The sequence below is a fragment of the Schistocerca serialis genome, chromosome 9, assembly GCF_023864345.2.
Source record: "Schistocerca serialis cubense isolate TAMUIC-IGC-003099 chromosome 9, iqSchSeri2.2, whole genome shotgun sequence".
Lineage (NCBI taxonomy): Eukaryota > Metazoa > Arthropoda > Insecta > Orthoptera > Acrididae > Schistocerca > Schistocerca serialis.
This window is the reverse complement of record NC_064646.1, coordinates 273,198,549-273,219,423: the sequence shown is the minus strand read 5'-3', so window position 1 is coordinate 273,219,423 and position 20,875 is coordinate 273,198,549. Positions and strand designations below refer to the sequence as shown.

Below are 20,875 nucleotides of genomic sequence, written 5' to 3'. Positions count from 1 at the left end.
ACTATGACATCATCTGCTACTGTCAGGCCGGATATTGGGGAACAGACCTTGGTGTCACAGAGCCGTTGGAGGTTGGGCCACATGATGGAAGAGGGACTGGAACTTTTAAAAGAACTAGTAAAGGAAATCCAGTTAGCTTTCTTGCTATGCCAAAAAATGCGACAACACTATGCATGCAACTGTTTATAATGAATGCAGTTTGCCATCGTAGGAGGACAGTTAAGAACGTGGAGAGCATGTCCCCGTGCGCGAATTGTGTTGCGGCACACCTTTGTCCACCAAGGGACCGAGAAACAGCGTGGTAAAGAGGAATTGCAAGGAATGGAACATTCTGCAGCAGTAAGGATAATGCTTGTAAGATATTCTACTTGGTCACCACAACTGGAGAAATGTTGTTTGTAGAAGGTTGCCAGGGAGGAGTAAAGCCTCCAGTCAGCCTTAGAAAGCTGCTATTTGGGTGTGCACATAGGTGGGGTAGGAGTCAGCAGACAGACAGAACACAGGAAATGATTATTCCAGTATGTGTCAGAGAGAACGGACCACTTGAGCCGACTGGCAAACTTGGCAGTGCAGATTGAGAGGTCCAAATGGGAATAATTGTACATGGAGCCTGAAAGGAACGTGGGTGCTCCCATGTTAAGGCAGATGAGGTTAAGTTGATTGAGTGGCAGCCACGAGGCCACCTCTTGGACATGTTCTGGGAAGAACCCCAAAGGTGATGGGCATCAAAGTCACTGAGCAGCAGAAAGGGGCGACAGAGTTGCCCAATAAGCTGGAGGAATTCTGCCCTTTCTTCTAGTTATTGGCCCATTTCTTTCACCAGCTGTGTTTGCAAGGTGATGGAACGTAAGATGACAGAGGGATGTAAACTGTACAAAGGGAAAAAGTGAGGAAGGAAAATGAGGACTGCAACAGCTTGAAGCCAAGCAGTCAGAGAGATAGGTTGCATACGAACATCATCCTCGATGAGCAGCATGATTTCCCCATGAGATGGAGTGCCGTCCTCTGAGGTAAGGTCAAAGTGGACTGAGAAGAAATGCGAGAGCTCAAAATGGTCATGAGGACGCAATTTTGTTTCCTGGAGGCAGAGAACAAGCAGATGCTGCAATTCCATGATCAGCCGTAAGTTCTGTTTGTTGGATCGAAGACCACGAACGAACTTTCCATTGGAGGAGAGTCACAATGTGGAAAGGGGAGGGGTGTCACCTCAGTGGCTGCCGAGTGCCTGCCTTCAAAGACTCACTGCTACAGGGCACAGAGGATCCTGCTCCATGAGATCTACAGAAGCATTGGCATGCTCCCTCTGTTGGTCTGTGGAGTTCACGGCAGAAAAACAGTTAGCGGACAATGAGGCTGGCTGGGTGAGGGTATCACGTGGCAACACCATCTAAGAGGATCTCCGAATTGGCAAAGGAGAAGACCGTTTGCCTTTGTTTGATTTCTTGGAGCCTTTACAGTTGGCAGAGCAAGACTCAGATGTTTTTTGGTTGGAGGGACACAGAAAGTCTTCACTGGAGTCCTACTTCTGCCCTTTCCAGCCTGCCGGTTGTGTTGCAGGTAACTTTGCCCCATAAGGCAAAAGTTTGGTGGCTTGTTGCACAGCTGAAGGAGGAGACAGGGATGCTACCATAACACTGGGCAATTTTACAACTATGGTGCTGAATTTGAGGTCGCATGGTCTGTGTGGGCGCATCTTTCACGGAGTGAGATTCAGTAAGAACTGTGCTGTAAGTGCCGGATGGTAGAACGCAAGGTTTCCAACTAGCCAACAACTTGCGACCTACTGGATAAGGCACTTTTTCCTTCACCCAGATCTGGATAGTCCGCTCATTGAGATGCACGGGAAAATCTTGGGAGGTGGTGGTATGGTTACCATTGCAATTGATACATTGGACAGAAGCAGGTGGACAGTTGCCCTTGTGAGCATCCCTACCCCAGGTTACATATTTGGCTGTGTGTCGACAGGACATTTGACTGTGGTCGTAACGACGACACTAGTAGTAGTGCATCAGGGTCGGAATGCACGGTCGGACTGTGATAACTTCATAGCCTGCTTTGATCCACGCACAACTCTATCAAAAGTGTGTGTGTGTGTGTGTGTGTGTGTGTGTGTGTGTGTGTGTGTGTGTGTGGACACTAAGGATGCGGTGGTGGTGGTTAGTGTTTAACGTCCCGTCGACAATGAGGTCATTAGAGACAGAGCGCAAGCTCTGGTTAGGGAAGGATTGGGTAGGAAATTGGACGTGCCCCTTCAAAGGAACCATCCCGGCATTTGCCTGAAACGATTTAGGGACATCACAAAAAACCTAAATCAGGATGGCCGGAGACGGGATTGAACCGTCGTCCTCCCGAATGTGAGTCCAGTGTGCTAACCACTGCGCCACCTCGCTCGGTACTAAGGATGCATCTATCGTTTTCATCACCAGATGGACTGCAATGATGCCTTCCTCAGAGAGGTATATTTGGATTTCTGCCTCGGTCAGACCATTGAGCAGCCTAGTGTAAATAATACCATGGGAAGAATTCAGCATTTGATTGGCCTCAACATGGACAGGACAGCCATGGAGGAGCAAAGCTGCAAGCAGTTGTTATGCTTGAGAATCAGAAGTAGTCTCCAAAAGCAACATGCCACTGCGTAAACAAGAGCACGATTTACAGGATCAGCAATTGCATCAACACCTTTCTGAATACTAAACGGATTTACCGTAACAAAGGACTGACCGTCTTCAATACATGAAACCACAAGGAACCGTGGTGCAGCTGGGAGGCTCTCTGAATCGTTAGCCTCACTCCGTTTACATTTAATAGACATTGACCGTGATGATGACGATTGGCTCATTGTGAGAAAAATCCCCCATGGTTGCCAGCATCCTTCCAACTGGGGGGAGGGGCCTTCAGAGGGGCTGCACCCACCTTAGGTGATTGTTCACACCTCAGGTCACACCTCCAGAACACTTGACAGAGGGACCAATCGGCAATTTTGGAAGGTAGCAGCTCAGTCAATCACTCCTCCCTGGGCCTGACCTGTACCAGGGGTTATATGCAAACCCTACCTGTCGAAACGGGGCTGTGAATTATGCTTTAGCAGGTCACCTGTCACACGACAGATGCATGGCCCGGCCTTCAGGAGCACACAGGGAAAAAACAGTTGAGAGACTGTTGTGATGTCAGCTACTGAAAATGCAGAACGCATTTCCAAAAACATCCCAGACATATTCCCCAAGGGAGGAGCAAAAGAATAGCAGAAGGACAGACACGCACCATGGAAGGGAAAACATGCTGCAAAGGCTGAAACCCCATAGTAGCCAAGCACAAACCCGCCAAAGAAGTGCCAGCCCCATTGAGGGTGGGAGCCACCTGTTGCTGTATCACTTTCACTTGTTAAGCATGTATCGTCATCACTGTACTCTTCAGGTACACTGTCTGCACAGTCAAGCGTATACGACGCCACACACTTTAGTGACTCACCTTACAAAAACACTAATATTTCATCTGCCACTTCTTTCTCACTCTGCAGAATTCCTTGGGTCCCTTTCTGGTGAAATGTCAAGTTCGGCATCTGTTGTAGATATAACACAATGTTTGCTTTGTCTATCATTGCCGTTGTTCTGTTTTTTATCAACACCACTAGCACTGTAGCACTGTTCTGAGTTACTGACTAAGCAGTTCAACTACACTTTATATCTTCATGCTGTGCTCACCACTGCATACCTCCAGTCCCGCCCCCTGTTGCCATTGGCAAACAATATTGTGGCTGCATTGTAGACAATAAGTGGGGCATTAAATGCCACAAACATCATTGGCCTTTTGCAACCTCGCACTCCAGGGGTCCTTGTTAGAAAATTAAGCATAATAACGTTCTTCCATAATCCAACTCGAGTGAAATTAACTATTTTTTATTGCAATATAACCAGATTTTAAAAAATAATTTACTTCTTGTCTTCAGGCCTAATAAAGATATTGTCCAGAGAGTAGCCCGCAAAAACATATAATTACACAGATATGTTATAATAAAATGAAATATACCAAGAGTGGCAACATAATCCCATAAACATTTACACTTTTTAAGTATGTGGAATAAAAAAATAAATAAATAAAAATGTAATTACATACAAATTTTGGCTCTACGTATGGAGTATGAGTAATACTGCAAAGCAATATGAAATGGGATGAACACATGAAATCATTAGTGTAAAAGATGAACAAATGATTTCATTTTATTGTGTGCATTCTAGGAAAGTGTAGTGATCTGTAAAGGAAACTGTACATGAGGCAGCAATGCAACTAATTCTGGATTACCGCTACAGCATTTGGGATCTTTATCAAGTAGGTGTGACATTGGACAATGAATGAGTCCAGAGATGCACTGCTTACAGGTCAATATTGGCCAACCACGAGTGTAAAAAGATATGCCAAGGGAAGTACAATGAAAATCTATGGACAAAAGGTGTGAAACTCTGTTGGATGTATTTAGAGGACTGGTATCTGAGAATAACTGTGCAACAATTGTGCCCTTCGGAGATCTCAAGTAGTGATCATGAGAAGGAGACAGCAAGAATTATGGCCTGCACTGAATCATGCCACTTGCTTTATACATAGATGGACTAGGACTAAATTGTTAATACTGGTATTAAGTACATGTGTAGATGTGGATGAATCTTGCAGTGCTTGTAACTTTTCACTGGATTTGGAGTGTATAATCATACCTTGAGGTATAGAAAACCTGACTTAATGTATTCGAGTAATAGTGGACAATGCAATCATACAATAAAGGTATTAGTTCTCAGGATAAAGGTAGCAGTCTTTTCTATTCTGTCCTTTATTGTTCTCATTACGATTTTCACTTCACAAACCATTCTCTTTTCGCAGTTTCTGAAATTTTCATATGTGCTATATCTCCACAGGCAACAACATCCTTATAATAATTCAGTGTTGTGGAGGTCTGCTGTAATTAGAAGTGGTATGTTCACTAACAAAACATGTTCTGCACAACACAGTGAAGAATCAAACAGTTTCTTCAGTATCCAGATGAAACTGCAGAGTAAAATTCGCTACGGACACAAACGAAATATGTATACAGATATGCATGAAATATGCTTCTCTCTCTCTCTCTCTCTCTCTCTCTCTCTCTCTCTCTCTCTCTCTCTCTCTCGTGCGTGTGTGTGTGTGTGTGTGTGTGTGTGTGTGTGTGTGTGTGTGTGTGTGTGATGGACAATTTGCGGGCAAAAAGCTCGTAGCTTATAATGATTAGCTTCCTCTCAGCTCTAACGCTTTTACTTTACCTGAAAATCACCAAAAAGGCAACATTAAAAAACAGTTACTGTACCTGTCATTCAGTATTGGAGAATAAGTTATAGAAAACCCTGAAATGTATATAAATTTGGAACTTCAGACATACAGTTCGACAAATCATTGGCAGGCAGAGAAATACATCCAGTTGTTTAAAGTATCAACAACAGAACACTGTTGCCATTTATGAACTGCAGAACCTGCAATTACTGTCAACTTACCACTTATTGCCTGAGGTAAATCCCAATGGCTGGTATTTAAAGATTCAGGATCAGGATTAACTGCTGTGACAAGCAGGTTGTAGCCCTCAGCAGGTGGCAACCTGTAACGACTGGTATAGTCTCTCTCTCCAGTCTGTGAACTCAAGGACTTCATAGTTTGAACAAGTGTCTCCTCCTGCAACAGCCACTTGTGAAGAACGTCATGCATGCGTAGTGGACCTGGAATCCAACGTATTTTACTAGCTTCTAAAGTTGATACCTTCCATATCAGCACAAATATACTGTATAGCTTAAACAATGAGGCAATAATTATTGTAAATATTGCATACAATAATGTTAAACCTCATTTCATACATAGAAAATTGTATATTTACTCATGAAACTCAAATGTCATATACAGAGATATACTATGCTTTTTCCCATAATTCCTATTACATTACATGCATTTGGTGAGATGAGTATCAACTAAAGTATGCCGGTGGCATATGTTTACTGCCAACTTCCTTGACCCCTCACACACAACTTTCTTCCCTAGTCAGTTGAAACACATTTTCTGGCCACAGCTCCTTCAAAATGATGCAAGACAAGGACATCACTTTCTGTATAGTTGAGATTATGGGCAAGATGATTCAGAGCATTCTAATGAAAACTTAGGAAGCCTCAGCATTTTTATGTGGCTCGGGGTCAAGTATTATCTTGCAACAAACACCCTCTGCCCTGCCATACTAGCCCTCTCCTCTTATACTGAATGGTCGAATAAAATCTTATAAGGATCATCCAGTATCTGTTGACATTTACAGATACACCTTGTATCAACAAGCTAATCAGAAGTATCCCTTGTTTAACAGTAAAATGAGGAAACATTCAGTGTATTATCAGATTCCAAATCAGCACTTACTACCCTGAAGTATTTACACAGTAGAAGACATACTATTTATCGAACTCTTCCTGATTATTGGGCTCATTAGTTCTGAAGAGGTAAAAAACTACAGTAGTCAGAAGACTTCAGTGATAAGTGTTTTGTATCTAGTCACTCTCAATAACACAGTATGTAGTGTTGTACTAGCCATTACAGGAGATAATAAAATTTATGCTACACTGTCTTGCATGTTTCTCACAAAAAGTGTGAGGAAGTAATTCTAGGTTTGTAAGACTACTTGGAGACAGTTATGGAGTGATCGGAGTGGAAATTACTAATAGCTTCAGAAAATCTGTGCTTGTGTGAACTGATATGACATCTGTGGCATTGATGTGCCATTATAGATGCCGTTTGGGGCACCAGAATGCCAATAATGAAACAAACATATCAATAAAGCACTTTCACAAAATATTAAAGCATTTGTTAGTTTCATGGATCACTTCTCCTTTTGTACTAATTCTTAGTGCCAAAGACATAGTGCATGTGTTGTACCATAACTGAATTAGATAGGTGGAGCTTGTTTCCATCACATTGTTCCTCTCTCTCTGCAGCAGTAGATGTGAAGGACAGAACTTGCTTCTTTCACTGCCCACTCCCCCCTCTGTAAGTAACCAGGAAAAGTTTGATATACAGTACCAGTAAGCACCCCATTCCATACAATATACAGAAACTGTTAACATTATTCCATAACTGCTAACTTATTAGCCTCTGCTAGGATAAAGCCATATTGTGGCATTAACAGAAGTGAAATTTTGTGCATGTTTGCTAATGTCACCTCTCACTGTGGAGAAATTAATCAAAGTGAAATTTCAGCTACCAATTTCATACGAAGATTTGTAGTTTCAACCGCAACAGTGTGAAATAATGGCTGAAGTCCTCCAGAAGAAGGAGAAGAGATTATAGATGTACACACACACACACACACACACACACACACACACACACACACGCTGCAGTATTGGTTGTTACTGGTACAACAAAGTTCAAGGAGCTTCAGAAATGCCACAGTTTTTCCAAGCACCAATCATGGCTACTACAAGTAGTATCTGCTCCAAATCAGTTTTACAATAATCCTCCTGTGTCCATAATATGGTAAACAATAAAATCATTTTTGGGCAAATTAATTGGCATGAAACCACAAATGATCTATTTTAGGATCTGGTAAAAATTAATGGTTTCTTGTGACTTCAATAACATCTTTATTAGCCAAGAAGAACTACACTGTTAACACATAGTTCTAACCTATGCAATCCATCTTTAACTCCAGCATCCAGGGGTTCTTCCACTGCATACTGCTGTTGGCAGTTTGTTTCTGCTGGCCATAGCCAATCAGGGGACAATATACAGTAGCCAATAAAATAGTTAAATCTAATAAGTCATTACAGCATACGATAAGAACTGATTACTTTTGTTCTCAAAACAAATAGTGCAAGACAGATGATTATTGATCTGGTTAACCTGGGATATAAGAAGGGTTCCTGATTTTCATATGTATTTCTTGTATTGCATGTTTCTCAGACTATGACAAGATTTCTTGGGATACTGTTTTGTATTCCAGTTTTATAGTTCATTTGCAAGTTGGCGAAGCCAATGAATGTAAATTGGAGGAAAACTGGCTGTGGTAACAGACTAATCTATAGCATACCCCAATGACCATTTCAAAAACTTTGTAGGTATTTTTGAAATATCCCATTTTCAGAGGTTTTGGTTACTCAGAAACTGAGGTATTTTTGAAATGTTCCAATTTCAGTAGTTGTCGTTACGCAGGAACCTAAGAATACAGTTTTGGTTTTACAGAACATTCCGTGTCATATGACAATATTTTGGATAATATATTCCATTATACCGCCACATAATTTCATGATCACATTGGTTCCATCATCTTGTCTAATCATCCAAAACATAATTTGTTGAAGTCCAATTCCCATCTTCCACTGCGCAAACTGTTACTAGCTGCAACACACAGTGGAGAAGCTGCCGACATGGTACGGGGAATTTTACCCAGAGTTAATAGTGAATTGTACACAATGCTGTATGAAATTTGAATATAATTGTGTTAGCAGAAGTATTTTCTGACACATGGAAAACAAAATCAGGTGAAATAAAAATGTCACTAAAACATTTAAAATAAAATTATAGGCCCTCCCATATATATTCTCCAAAGAAAATTTAAATCTCTAGCAAGTGATACCGGATTGGGAGGAGATCATACAACAGTGATGGCAATGCCAAAGGTTTACACTTGACACACTTCTCTCAGTAAAGCACACCTTTGCAGGCATGCGTGTGCTTGTGTGTGTGTGTGTGTGTGTGTGTGTGTGTGTGTGTGTGTGTGTGCACTTGCATTTAAGTTGACCAAAATTACCTACTTAAGCAAAATGGTAACTTGTGCTGCTAGCTATACAACATTCTATGTGGGTTTCTTTTGATTCATTTCCAAGACACTACAGCATGGTAGGGTCAATTCCATTGTGATCAGTCAGTATCTCAAGCAGGGGAGGGCAGGGCACTTGAATGTTCTCCCTGACAGATTTCAGCTTCATAGGCTGTGTGGAGATAGTTGTCATTTAATGTAAAGAATGAAGCATTATGGTATGGTCTTATGGCTCCAGACTTTTTCCCCAGCATTTTAGCTATATCTACAGATATGCTATCTAGAGTAAAGGAAACCTGCTGTAATGAATTCCAAATAATTCAAACTGCACACATAACTGGAATGATTTTTTCTCTACAAATATGTTCCAGAATCCATATTAAACACAAGCAGTGTAGGGAAAGACTATCTACTGTGACCAACAAAATGAACTGTCATTGGATGTACCACCTATTTCACAAAAACACGTCAAAGTTGATGAGCTTGCTGTGTAACTGAACTGTAATCACAATATCTTACAGAAGATGGTGGAAAATTTAGCATAGAAAATTTGTTTAAAGTGAATTTCACAGCAGCTGAGAAAATGGCAGAAACCTGCTGTGATCTATCTGAAGTATTCGTAGCCAAAAAAATACATGTTAGTTTCAGATCTGGTGACAGGACTTTAAATAGTGGTGACTCATTCTGATCCGTCCGCCCCTCGTGGTAGCGTTCTCGCTTCCCGAGCACGGGGTCCCGGGTTCGATTCCCGGCGGGGTCAGGGATTTTTCCTGCCTCGAGATGACTGGGTGTTGTTGTGTCGTCTTCATCATCATCATTCATCCCCATTACGGTCGGAGGAAGGCAACGGCAAACCACCTCCATTAAGACCTTGCCTAGTAAGGCGGTGCGGGTCTCCCACATCGTTCCCCTACGCTCTGTAAAGACGCATGGGACTTCATTTCATTTCATTCCATTCTGATTCAGAAACAAAGAATCAATTTGTGATGGTGATGGTAATTTATTCTGAAATGGGATTTGTCAGCTTAAAAAATTTAAGTCATAAACAGAGGTATATGAATACATGTTTAATGGGAAGAGGTCAGATTGTTAGTTATGGCCTTGTTGAGGGAACCACCCATCTTTTGTCTGAAGTGATTTAGGAAATCCACAGAAAATCTAATCATGATTGCTGCAGAGAGAATAAGCCTTCCTCCTCTCAAATCTGAGGACAGGGTCTTAACAAACGCACTACCTCACTGGGTTATACCTAAGGTACAATGCTCTTTAAGTATTTACATACTTGAAAGAAGTTAGCTTTACTCTCTCAACACTTATCACTGCACACACCAAACATTTTTGAAGATGACCTTAATCCCAGGACCATGTTGGCACACCTCTGTTTTGTCTCCTTGTCATCCTGTCTGAAAAACTCAGTGAGCATCTCCTCACAAGGAGTGACGTGTAGAGCTTAGAAAGCTAATGCCAGTATTATGCACTTCAAACACTGGGTGTACAATTTTCCTGCAAAAATATCATACTGTAAATATAATAATGTAAGGAAGTTTCTGGTTGAGAATAACAAATTGTTTACGAATAAAGGAGACGGCTCACCTAAAGACAGAAGTACTGTGTCATTGACAGATACACACACAAAAGGTACAGAGCTTTATTTGGCTAGCTTTGAGAATGGAATTCCTTTCTCAAGCTGTGGGGGGGGAAACCACCCACCCACACACACACACACACACACACACACACACACACGTGTTCCTACATTGTGCTCATTCAACTGCCAGCTCTTTTCTGGCCCACAGTGAGTGTACTGTGGTGAGGTGGGGGTGAGGGATGGAGAGAGGTGGGAGGCAGAGAGTGGGTTGGGGGAAAATGTCTAGTAGCTTGTGGGAGAGAGGGGAGCCGTCCATGGGCTACCTAGGGGTGCAGGTAGAGGTGGCACACAGCAGACAGCTGAGCACTCGATTTCACAGACTAGGGCATGAGAGGGCAGCACACAACTGGCTCACACATACTGGGTAGGGTGGGAGTACCTTGGGTAGGATGTCCCTCATTTCAGGGCATGATGATAGATAATCAAAGACCTGACAAAGAACATGGTTCAGTCATTCCAGTTCTGGGTGGTATTGGGTGACAAGGGGATACTCCTTTGTGGCTGGCTCTTGAGGGTGGTGGGAGGATGGAGGATGTGAGGGGAAATGGCATGGGAGATCTGTTTGCAGACTAGGTGTGGGGGGTGGTGCCTGTCTGTGGAGGCCTTGGTGAGACCCTCAGTATACTGAGCATGGAAGTTTTCATCAGTGGAGTTACACTGGCCCCAGGTGGCCAAGCTGTATGGGAGGGATTTTTGGTGTGAAAGGGATGAGACCCGTCAAAATTGAGGTACTGTTGGTGGTTAGTAGGTTTACTGAAAATATTCTAAATAATTATACAATTTCTTTTTGTACTGATTAGTTACCAGGATTAACCATCTGTGTATCTCCATAACAAAAAAAACAAAATTCTGAAAATCACCAACTGTTCCATTATGTGTATTTTCAGCTACCAGAGAGATATTATCTCTAGTCACTCTAACTATCCAAGAATTTGTTAAGTTTGGTATTTCTCCCACCCAATGGCCCAATCTAAACTACTGGCAGTGTTTTTTCATGGTAGTTAGTAGATGCAATTGGGAAAGTAGAAGTTAATTCAGACAGAGCCCATATACCTAAGCACGTCTTATAAAAGTAGTTTTGTGGCAGTTACCCCAAAAGGTGCAACACACTTTTAGATAGACTATTTTCAGATGTAGGTTTCTACCATCCTTGAGGTTGAGAAAGTTAAGCCAAGAGATTTCTGTTTGGTGTGTTATCCAATACTCCACAATTGTACTGAATTGTTGCCACTAAAGCATGTCCACAGCTTACCACCCATCTCTCTCTCTCTCTCTCTCTCTCTCTCTCTCTCTCTCTCTCTCACCCCCTCACAATTAGATGTAAGACTGATCGTCCTGACTAGTATAGGCTAAAGTCCAGAACAACGGCAGTGCCAGACAGGTCACTTTTCCTGTGAGGTACTTAGATTAATGTGTCAGTTTTATGCAGCCAATGGGAGAATCATTTTACGTAATCAATGAAAGACAAGAAAATAGGAGATGTATTTTGGGCACAAAAATTGAAATCAATTCATATTATTTTAGAATATTCATGTTTGGGTTGAGTCATGAAAAGTTGCCTTAAAACTGACAGCAACCTGGCAACAATATTTATCTTTGCTATGTTTTTTAGAACAATGGTTGTGGTGACATACTGAGCTGCACTAAAGCCTCAGATCCATGTTAGGTTGGGAGGAGATAGTTTGGTGCAAGTTGTTGAAGTCAACTAATGTCATACAAAAAGATTATTTTTGGGATGGGTGTTACTGGGAAAGACTGATCAGTACTGAAATCCCAGGTCTGTGTTTGGTTGGGAAGTGAGGGCCTGGTTACAATGTGTCAAAGTAAATGAATGTGATGCAATGTGAAGTAGCTCGGCTGCAGTTAATGAAGATAAGAGCAGTGATTGCAGAGACACTTTGTGATAGGAGATTACATACATGTCACATTATTTTTCATACTCATTTCAGCTGTAAATCTTGTGTCAAAAAATTATTTCTACTGTTATGGCAAATATCTTGCAACTTTTTAGATATCAACCAATCCCTCCCCCCTTTTTTTAAATTGCAGATTACTCAGTTATAACTACATCAGGATCTGACACAACTACTTCGCCTTTTTTTATCATTACTATTCTCTCATTATACACTTACAACTCTCTGCTGTCAGAACTCTTTGCTATCTTCCTGGCCTAGTGGGTAAAGCTCACCACATCGATGGCATTCGATTAGCTACATGTAATTCCTGGGTCGTGACAAATGGCGAGCACCTCAGCGAGCTCAGTCTTTGTTGGCCAAGTATAAGTTTGGTGAACCTGGTGTTCCTGATCTGGGAATTGGTGGGTGCCATAAAAATCTTTAACCATGAACTCTGGACATGCTTTATTGACAACTGCATGAAACATTGTGTGTCACAGGAAATTGGGATCTCGGCTTAATAACTCTGTTCACTAGGATGGTACAAATCCCTATAGAAGCATGGCCATTAATCTCTTGGTGAGTTGCACATTGATGTGAGGAACGATATGAAACAATTGTTAGTGGGCAACAACTGCGGAACCTGCCAGATCTCAGCTGTACAAGGCTTACCTTGGCGCATGGAGCTCTGCCAGGATAGACTCCTCTTACTCTAGCTGCTTGTGTGATTCCAGTGAAGTCCATTAATTCTTTAAAAACTCTCCCAATGATTCAAGTGGGCTACTGATCACTTGTACCCAACCCAAGAAGCAAACTTGTGGTGTAGCATTCCTGAGGTTTGGAAATGGAAGCGGTGACATTGAAGTCCCTCTGTCTGCAGCTTGAGGTCTCACGGTAGTGTTCTCGCTTTCTGAGCACGGGGTCCTGGGTTCGATTCCCAGCAGGTTGAGGGATTTTCACCTGCCTCGAGATGACTGGGTGCTGTTGTGTCGTCTTCATCACCATCATTCATCCCCATTACGATCAGAGGAAGGTAATGGCAAACCACCTACGCTAGGACCTTGCCTAGTACAGCGGTGCGCGTCTCTCACATCGTCCCCTACGCTCTGTCAAGGAGTATGGGACTTCATCATCATCATCATCATCATCATCAAGTCCCTCTAGCTCATTTCCAACAGCCTTGCACACCCCACCAAAATACTAAGGGAAAGAGAGGAATGAAAACTTCACGAACAGGTAATGGACATACCAAAGTAGAATTTAAGGAGCTTCAGAAACCACACGGATTAGGAACTAGACTCATGTGTACATGCCTTCAAGAAACACATAAGGTTTTTGACATCCTTGTGCTATTGGAATATCACTTGCACAGAAATGATATAAGTAGCAAAAGGGCTAAGAAGGGGACAATGTTCATCGCTGACACACTTTACTCCTTTAATCACATTACAAGCAGTTGCTGTCACAGAACTTTATGTCTTTCCATGTTAACAGGTACTATGGCAAAGAAAGGATTTCACCTGGCAGCATAAACAACGTGCGGAATTGTCTGCATGACAAGTACAGTGAGTGAAATTGCTGTCATCTTTTGTCATCATTGTTGTTGTTAATGGTTCAAACAAAACCGACATCTGCCACAACGACAGACACACACTCGATATCATCGCTTGCAAGTGATCTTGGGAATTATCCAATTAACTAACATGTGTGCAACCTTAGAACGTCTTTACAGAAATCTCCCAAAAGCGACAAAATTGTTAGGTAAACACCGGTAAGCAAAACAGCATTTGACAGATTTAGGTAGGTCTCATACAAATATACAGAGCCAATTTTGTAGTAAAGCACCACCCAGAATATTGATGAATCCCAAGACTTCCCAAGTACAACAAACTGTTCATTCAAATCTACATTTTTGAGAACAAACATTTTAACAAATTATCATGATTTAATGAAGTACATACAGATGAAGCCAAACAGGATGACACTACTAGTTGTTCCATTGTTTTCCAGACTGTGACCTCAGAATCTGACTGCCCATGAGTTTATTGTATTTCATACTTGCCATTTTTTGTTGTGATCTTCAATCTGAAGACTGGTTTGATGCAGCTCTTCATGCTACTCTATCCCGTGTAAACCTCTTCATCTCCGAATAAATACTGCAACCTACATCTTTCTGAATCTACTTACTGTGTTCATCTATTTGTCTCCCTCTATGATTTTTATACCCCACATGTCCCTCTAATAATAAATTGGTGATCCCTTGATGTCATAGAATGTTTCCAATCAACTGATCCTGTATTTGTTGTGCCACAAATTTCTGGACTCCAAGTGCTTGATCCACCTATTCCTCAACGTTTTTCTGTAATACCACATTTTGAAAGCATCTATTCTCTTCTTATCTAAACTGTTTATCGTCCACGTTTCACTTCCATACGTGGCTACAATCCAGATAAATACCTTCAGAAAAGACTTCCTAACACTTAAATCTATATTTGGTACTAACAAATTCATTTTCTTCAGAAACACTTTTCTCACCATTGCCAATATAAATTTTATATCGTCTCTACTTCGACCATCATCATCAGTTATTTTGCTGCCCATGTAGCAAAACTCATATACTACTTTAAGTGTCTCGTTTTCTAATCAATTACCTCAGCATTACCTGATTTAATTCGACTATGTTCCATTGTCATTGTTTTGCTTTTGTTGATGTTCATCTTATATCCTCTTTCCAAGATGCAGTCCATTCCATTCAACTGCTCTTCCAAGTCCTTTGCTGTCTCTGACAGAATTACAATATCACTGGCAAACCTCAAGGTTTTTATTCCTTGAAATGGTTCAAATGGCTCTAAGCACTATGGGACTTAACATCTGAGGTCATCAGTCCCCTAGACTTAGAACTATTTAAACCTAACTTAACCTAAGGACATCACATACATCCATGCCTGAGGCAGGATTTGAACCTGCAACCGTAGCAGCAGCACAGAACCTAGAACCGCTCGGCCACAGCGGCCAGTATTTATTTCTTCTCCCTGGACTTTAATCCCTACTCCAAATTTCTCTTTGGTTTCCTTTACTGTTTGCTCAACATACAGACTGAATAACATCAGGGATAGGCTACAACCCTGTCCCACTCCCTTCTCAACCACTGCTTCCCTTTCATGCCCCTCAACTCATATCTGCATTCTGGTTTCTATACAAGTTGTAAATAGCCTCTCTCTCCCAGTATTTTACCCCTGCTACAATCAGAATTTGGACTATTCAGTCAACACTGTCAAAAGCTTTCTCTAAGTCTACAATGCTATAAATGTAAGGTTGCCTTTCCTTAACTTGTCTTTTAAGATTTCATATGGTCAGTGTTGCCTCGCTTGATCCTACATTTCTCCAGAATCCAAATCCATCTTCCCCGAGTTCAACTTCTACCAGTTTTCCCAGTCTTCGATAAAGAATTTGACTAAGTATTTTGCAGCCATGAGCAATTAAACTGATAGTTAAACTGATTGCTGTGGAATTGTAACTACTACATTCTTCTTGAAGTCTGATGGTATTTTACCAGTCTTGTACATCTCGCACACCAGTCGGAGTAGTTTTGTCTAGATCTTTCAGAACTTGTTAAATTCTTCTCGCAGGACCATATCTCCCATCTCATTGTCAACTATGTTCACCTCTCTTTCTTTTCAAGTTCATCTCCCTTGTACAGACTCTATATATACTCCTGCCGCCTTTCAGATTTTTTTTTTCTTTGCTTAGGACTGGTTTATCATCTGGGCTCTTCATATTCATATAACTGCTTGTCTGTCCAAAGGCCTCTTACATTTTCCTACAAGCAGTACCTATCATTCCACTAATAAAATATGATTCTAAATCCTCACTTAGGACATCAAACAGGCCGACTTGGAGCAGGAGAGGCACCACAGGACATTTCAATTTCCACTGTCTATACTTTTACAAATAAATTTATAAAATGTTGTCAGGATGACAAGGAAGGATTCAGAATTCACACTCTTAGCAGTGGAAGTTGTAAAACATAATGAAATGATTTTTTTTTACCTGTGAAATTTCATCATTTTTTTTCACTTACTAATGACAGCATTTGTTGCTATAGGTACACTTTTCTTCATAAATAAGAGAAATTCTTCGATGAATTTTGCACAGCATACAAACCATACTTAAAGGTGTATGAAACTCTAGAATTTTCCAAATTGAGGTAATTAACTACAAAACTTGTTTTTTTTTTCTAGACATGAAGTTTAAAATACAACAGCTCATTTGTTTTTTAATAAATTAAATAAATTCTAGAGTTTCATGCACCTGTAAGTACGGTATGTATGCTGTGCAAATTTCATCGAATAATCTCTATAACTTACGAAGAAAAGTGTACCTATAGCAACAAATGCAGCCATTAGTACGTGAAAAAATGATGAATTTTCAAATGCAAAAAAAATTATTTTTTTATGTTTTCGAACTTTCACTGCAATGCGTGTGAATCCTGAATCCTTCCTAGTGATGCCGACAAAGTTTTATGAATTTATTTGTAAAAGTACAGACACTGGAAATTAAAATGTCCTGTGATGCCTCTCCTGCTCCAAGTCGGCCCGTTTGACGTCCTACCCCCCTTAAGACAAAGATTTTGCATTTTGCAATCCTTGTGCCACAGTAATTAGGGTGATGAGGAATGTTTAATAAAAGTCATTAGCTTTGGTCAGTGACAATGTTGATGGCTGCTGCAATGCCACCTTTTGGTACACATATTCACAGTTTTGTTGTTAGCTGGCAATGCTAACAAATGTGAAAGCAAAAAAAAATTGGAAGTCGTTACTCATGGACCTGCAGCTTCGCCAGACGAGTAGGTTACGTTAGAAGTTGACAATTTGGTTGTGAGTTGGTGAAACCAATGACTGAGATACTAAAAAAACTGTTATGATGGCAGAAAGAGCTGTAGCTTAGCCCATTTGAAAAAAAAATCACCAATAAAATTATAGTCACCATGTTGTTTACAGTGTGTATAGCATGTTTCCTATGTTACTTGCCAATGCTGACAACTTGTATCCAACATTCCTCGATTACCTACTAATTATAATTCTTGACATTTTCCCTATTTCATATTATGACACAAATTTAGAAGATAGACTTATCTGCAGACCCGCTCTCAATTTCAAGTGATGGTAAGGTGGATGTGACACGGGTTTTAAGATTTCGTGTGCACAAAGTGTGGTTGCTCATACATTTACTATGTAACTGATCACCCAACCATCATTTCTGAACTTCCTGTTCCACAGCTCTTCTTTCTTGTAATCATATTTTATTAGTAATATTTTATGCGTAAAAATAGTACATTTTAATATTAAGAATGTAATAAACATTATGCATGGGGCTCCCCTTAGCATTTTTAAACATGTTAAGGATGTAAACATTAGGCTTCCCTACCTGTCAACCACTTCTAGTATTGTTATTAAATTAGAGCAGTGTGTTCTCTATTGTAGTAGTTGTCCTATTAGTCTATAAAATAAAATAACAAATAGGTCCTTACTTGCATCAGTGCTGAAATAGATGCTCCGTCTCTGACCAACCAAAATTTGGTCTGGGCTGAATCTTGACAGCCCAGGTATCTCAAGTAACTTTATTTCCCCAGGACGTAAGCGACTCATTGATGACAATTCGAGATCTGTGATACTTTTCATACTACCCAAAAGAGCTTTATCTGCATCCACCCAAGTAAAGTTGATGTTGTAGATCTCTACAAAATGAAATACAGGTAAGAATTTGCTCACTAACGTGTTTAAGATATTATGTAAGGTTTTATCAACTCACCTGACGTTCTAAACAGTTTATTCAACTCCCTGATGAAATCTTCTCCTCTGCTTTTATCAAGAGTGCTAACAATCGCATTAACATGGAACGAAAGCTTCAAATCGTTAAGCGACGAAATTTCTGTGTACGGTAGGGATTCTCTGTGTACTTCAGTTGTCTTCCACCACAACGGAAATCCAACAACAATTAACATGAAGAAAAATGACAAAGCCGAGTACACCCTGTAAATAGCTAAAACATTGACACTTTCAGTGCTAAAATGCAATTAGTTTTAATGGAGATCAAGCATTACAATGTTTTTGCATGCTAATATCTTACCGTCATTGTCCTTCTTGTCACTAATTTTGGTGTTTTGGGAGGGTCCTCCGCGGCTTGTTTCGCCTTCCTTGCTCGAGACAGTCATAATAATTCAAAAGGGAAGCACTTGACACACTTTAATTTGATGTTGCCCTTAAAAAATATAAACATAACTCTGCCATCACCGTTGGCTACTTATTTTCCAACACTTCGCAACATTCTAAATCTTTCGCAGCTCGCTCAGTTTGCAACCATTACGTTTACTGTTTGCACCTTGTTTATTTACTAACAAAGATGTTATAATAGTGAAGCTCGGCGCCAAAGAACTACATGTCCCTTTGGCGTTTACCAAAGAGACTCTGTCCAGTTAACACAAAAACGAAAAATATTATATATTTTAAATTGTTATTTTTTTTACCTTCACATGTGATCGATCCTTTGTATTTTCTGATGATTCTGTCTCTTTGAAAACTTCTGTTTATAGACTTCGATACCAATTGCCACAATGCTGTCCGCCGAGGAGGTCATGACTGACTGCACTCTGCACTATTGTTGACAAAACAATAGAAAGATAGAAGGCTAAATGTCTAGATCAAAAATGGGAATACGATCTTTATTTGAGATGCGGAAATTAAGAAATGCTATGAAACGGCAGAAATACGTACAGCTGAAATACTAACATGACATCGAAAATGTCGTAGACACTTCTATGAAATAAATTGAAAGTGTGTCGAATTTACGACGTTTCGTTACTTTCGAAAGTATGTTGACATTTGGTTTATGTTTGGGTTCATAGTATAGTCTACTATGTAGAGGAACTCTGGCTCAAATTTATAAGTATAGCCGACCACGCACTTGATACTGTAATAGATATGTGCGCAGTAGAACAGTTCATAACGAGAGGGAACCGCCACCGAATACAGTCACTTTAAATAAACTCCTACAGAAACAGAGATTAATCCATAACAGGTGTAAAACACAGCGTGGGGCTATAGATAAATTAGTTGCTGAATGAAACGCGTTTGGCTGTCAAGAGAGCTATGCGTGATGACCACCATAGCAGAATATTGTCAAATGACATTTCACAAAATCCAAATAAATTATGGCCGTATATAAAGGCTGTTAGTGGCACCAAAGTCAGTGTCCAGCCCATAGCAAAGTAAAAGCTGAAATGCCTAACTCAGTTTTAAAATGTTCCTTTACAAAGGAAAACCCAGGAGAACTGCCCCAATTTAATCTTCGTACCACTGAAAATATGAATGAAATAAGTATTATTGTCAGTTGTGTTGAGAAACAGCTGAAATCGTTAAAACTGAACAAAGCACCAGGCTACGATGGAGAATTCCTGTCAGATTCTATAATGAATTTGCAGCTAAGTTAGCCCCTCATCTCACTATAATTTATCGTAGATCTCTCAAACAAAATATCGCGCCCAGTTTTTGGCAAAAAGGTACAGGTCACACCCATCTACAAGAAGGATACCGGTAGCAGAAGTCTTTGACATTGGTTTGTTATAGAAACTTAGAACATATTCTGTGCTCAAACATAATGAGGTATCTCAAAAGGAATGACCTCCTCAATGACAACAAGCACGGTTTTTGAAAATATTGATTATGTGGAACCCAACTCGCACTTTTCTCACATAACATACTGAGAGATTTGGCTCAAGCCAGTCAGGTAGATACATTATTTATTGAATTCCAAAAAGCTTTTGACTCAGTACCATACCTGTACTTATTGTCAAAAGTATGATCAAGTGAAATGTATAATTTGATTGATGATTCTTTGGTAGGGATGACACACCATTTGATCTTCCATGGAGAGTCATCGTCAGATGTAGAAGTAACTTTGGGTGTGCCCCAGAGAAGTGTGTTGGGCCCTTGCTGTTTGTGCTGCATATTAATTATACTGCAGAAAATATTAATAGTTATCTATAGTTAAGTACTATCTGAGAGAAGCTGCATTAATATTCAGTCAAGTCTTGATAAGATTTCGATGTGGTACAGAGATTGGCAACTTGCTCTAAATGTTCAGAAATGTAAAACTGTGCACTTCACACACACACACACCACACACACACACACACACACACACACACACACACACACAAAGAAGGACGTAATATCCTATGACTATAATATCAACAAGTCACTGGTGGACTCAGCCAATGCCACAAATATCTGCGTGTAACACTTTGTAAGGATATGAAATGGAATGATCACATAGTTCAGTCGTGGGTAAAGCAGATGGTAGACTTCGCTTTTGGGTAGAATACTGAGGAAGTGCAATCAGTCTACTAAACAGACTGCTTACAAATCACTCATGCGACCCATCCTAGATTACTGCTTAAGTGTGCAGGACCCGTACCATACAGGATTAACAGAGGATATTGCATATATGGTCGCAGGTTGGTTTAATCCA

At 40.5% G+C, this 20,875-nt stretch overlaps 1 protein-coding gene across 1 annotated transcript in view; it reads right to left on the bottom strand.

Moving 5' to 3' along the window:
• The window catches only part of LOC126418587 (GPI transamidase component PIG-S), a 51,441-nt gene extending 32,680 nt beyond the window's left edge, over positions 1-18,761 (bottom strand). The window contains exons 1-4 of the mRNA XM_050085409.1: positions 18,476-18,761; positions 18,158-18,388; positions 17,877-18,083; positions 5,511-5,729 (exon numbers count right to left, since the gene is read on the bottom strand). Of these exons, the coding sequence (XP_049941366.1) occupies positions 5,511-5,729; positions 17,877-18,083; positions 18,158-18,388; positions 18,476-18,560 (742 nt within the window). The 5' untranslated portion in view covers positions 18,561-18,761. The remainder of the gene's footprint in view (positions 1-5,510; positions 5,730-17,876; positions 18,084-18,157; positions 18,389-18,475) is intronic.
• Positions 18,762-20,875: the final 2,114 nt, after the last annotated feature.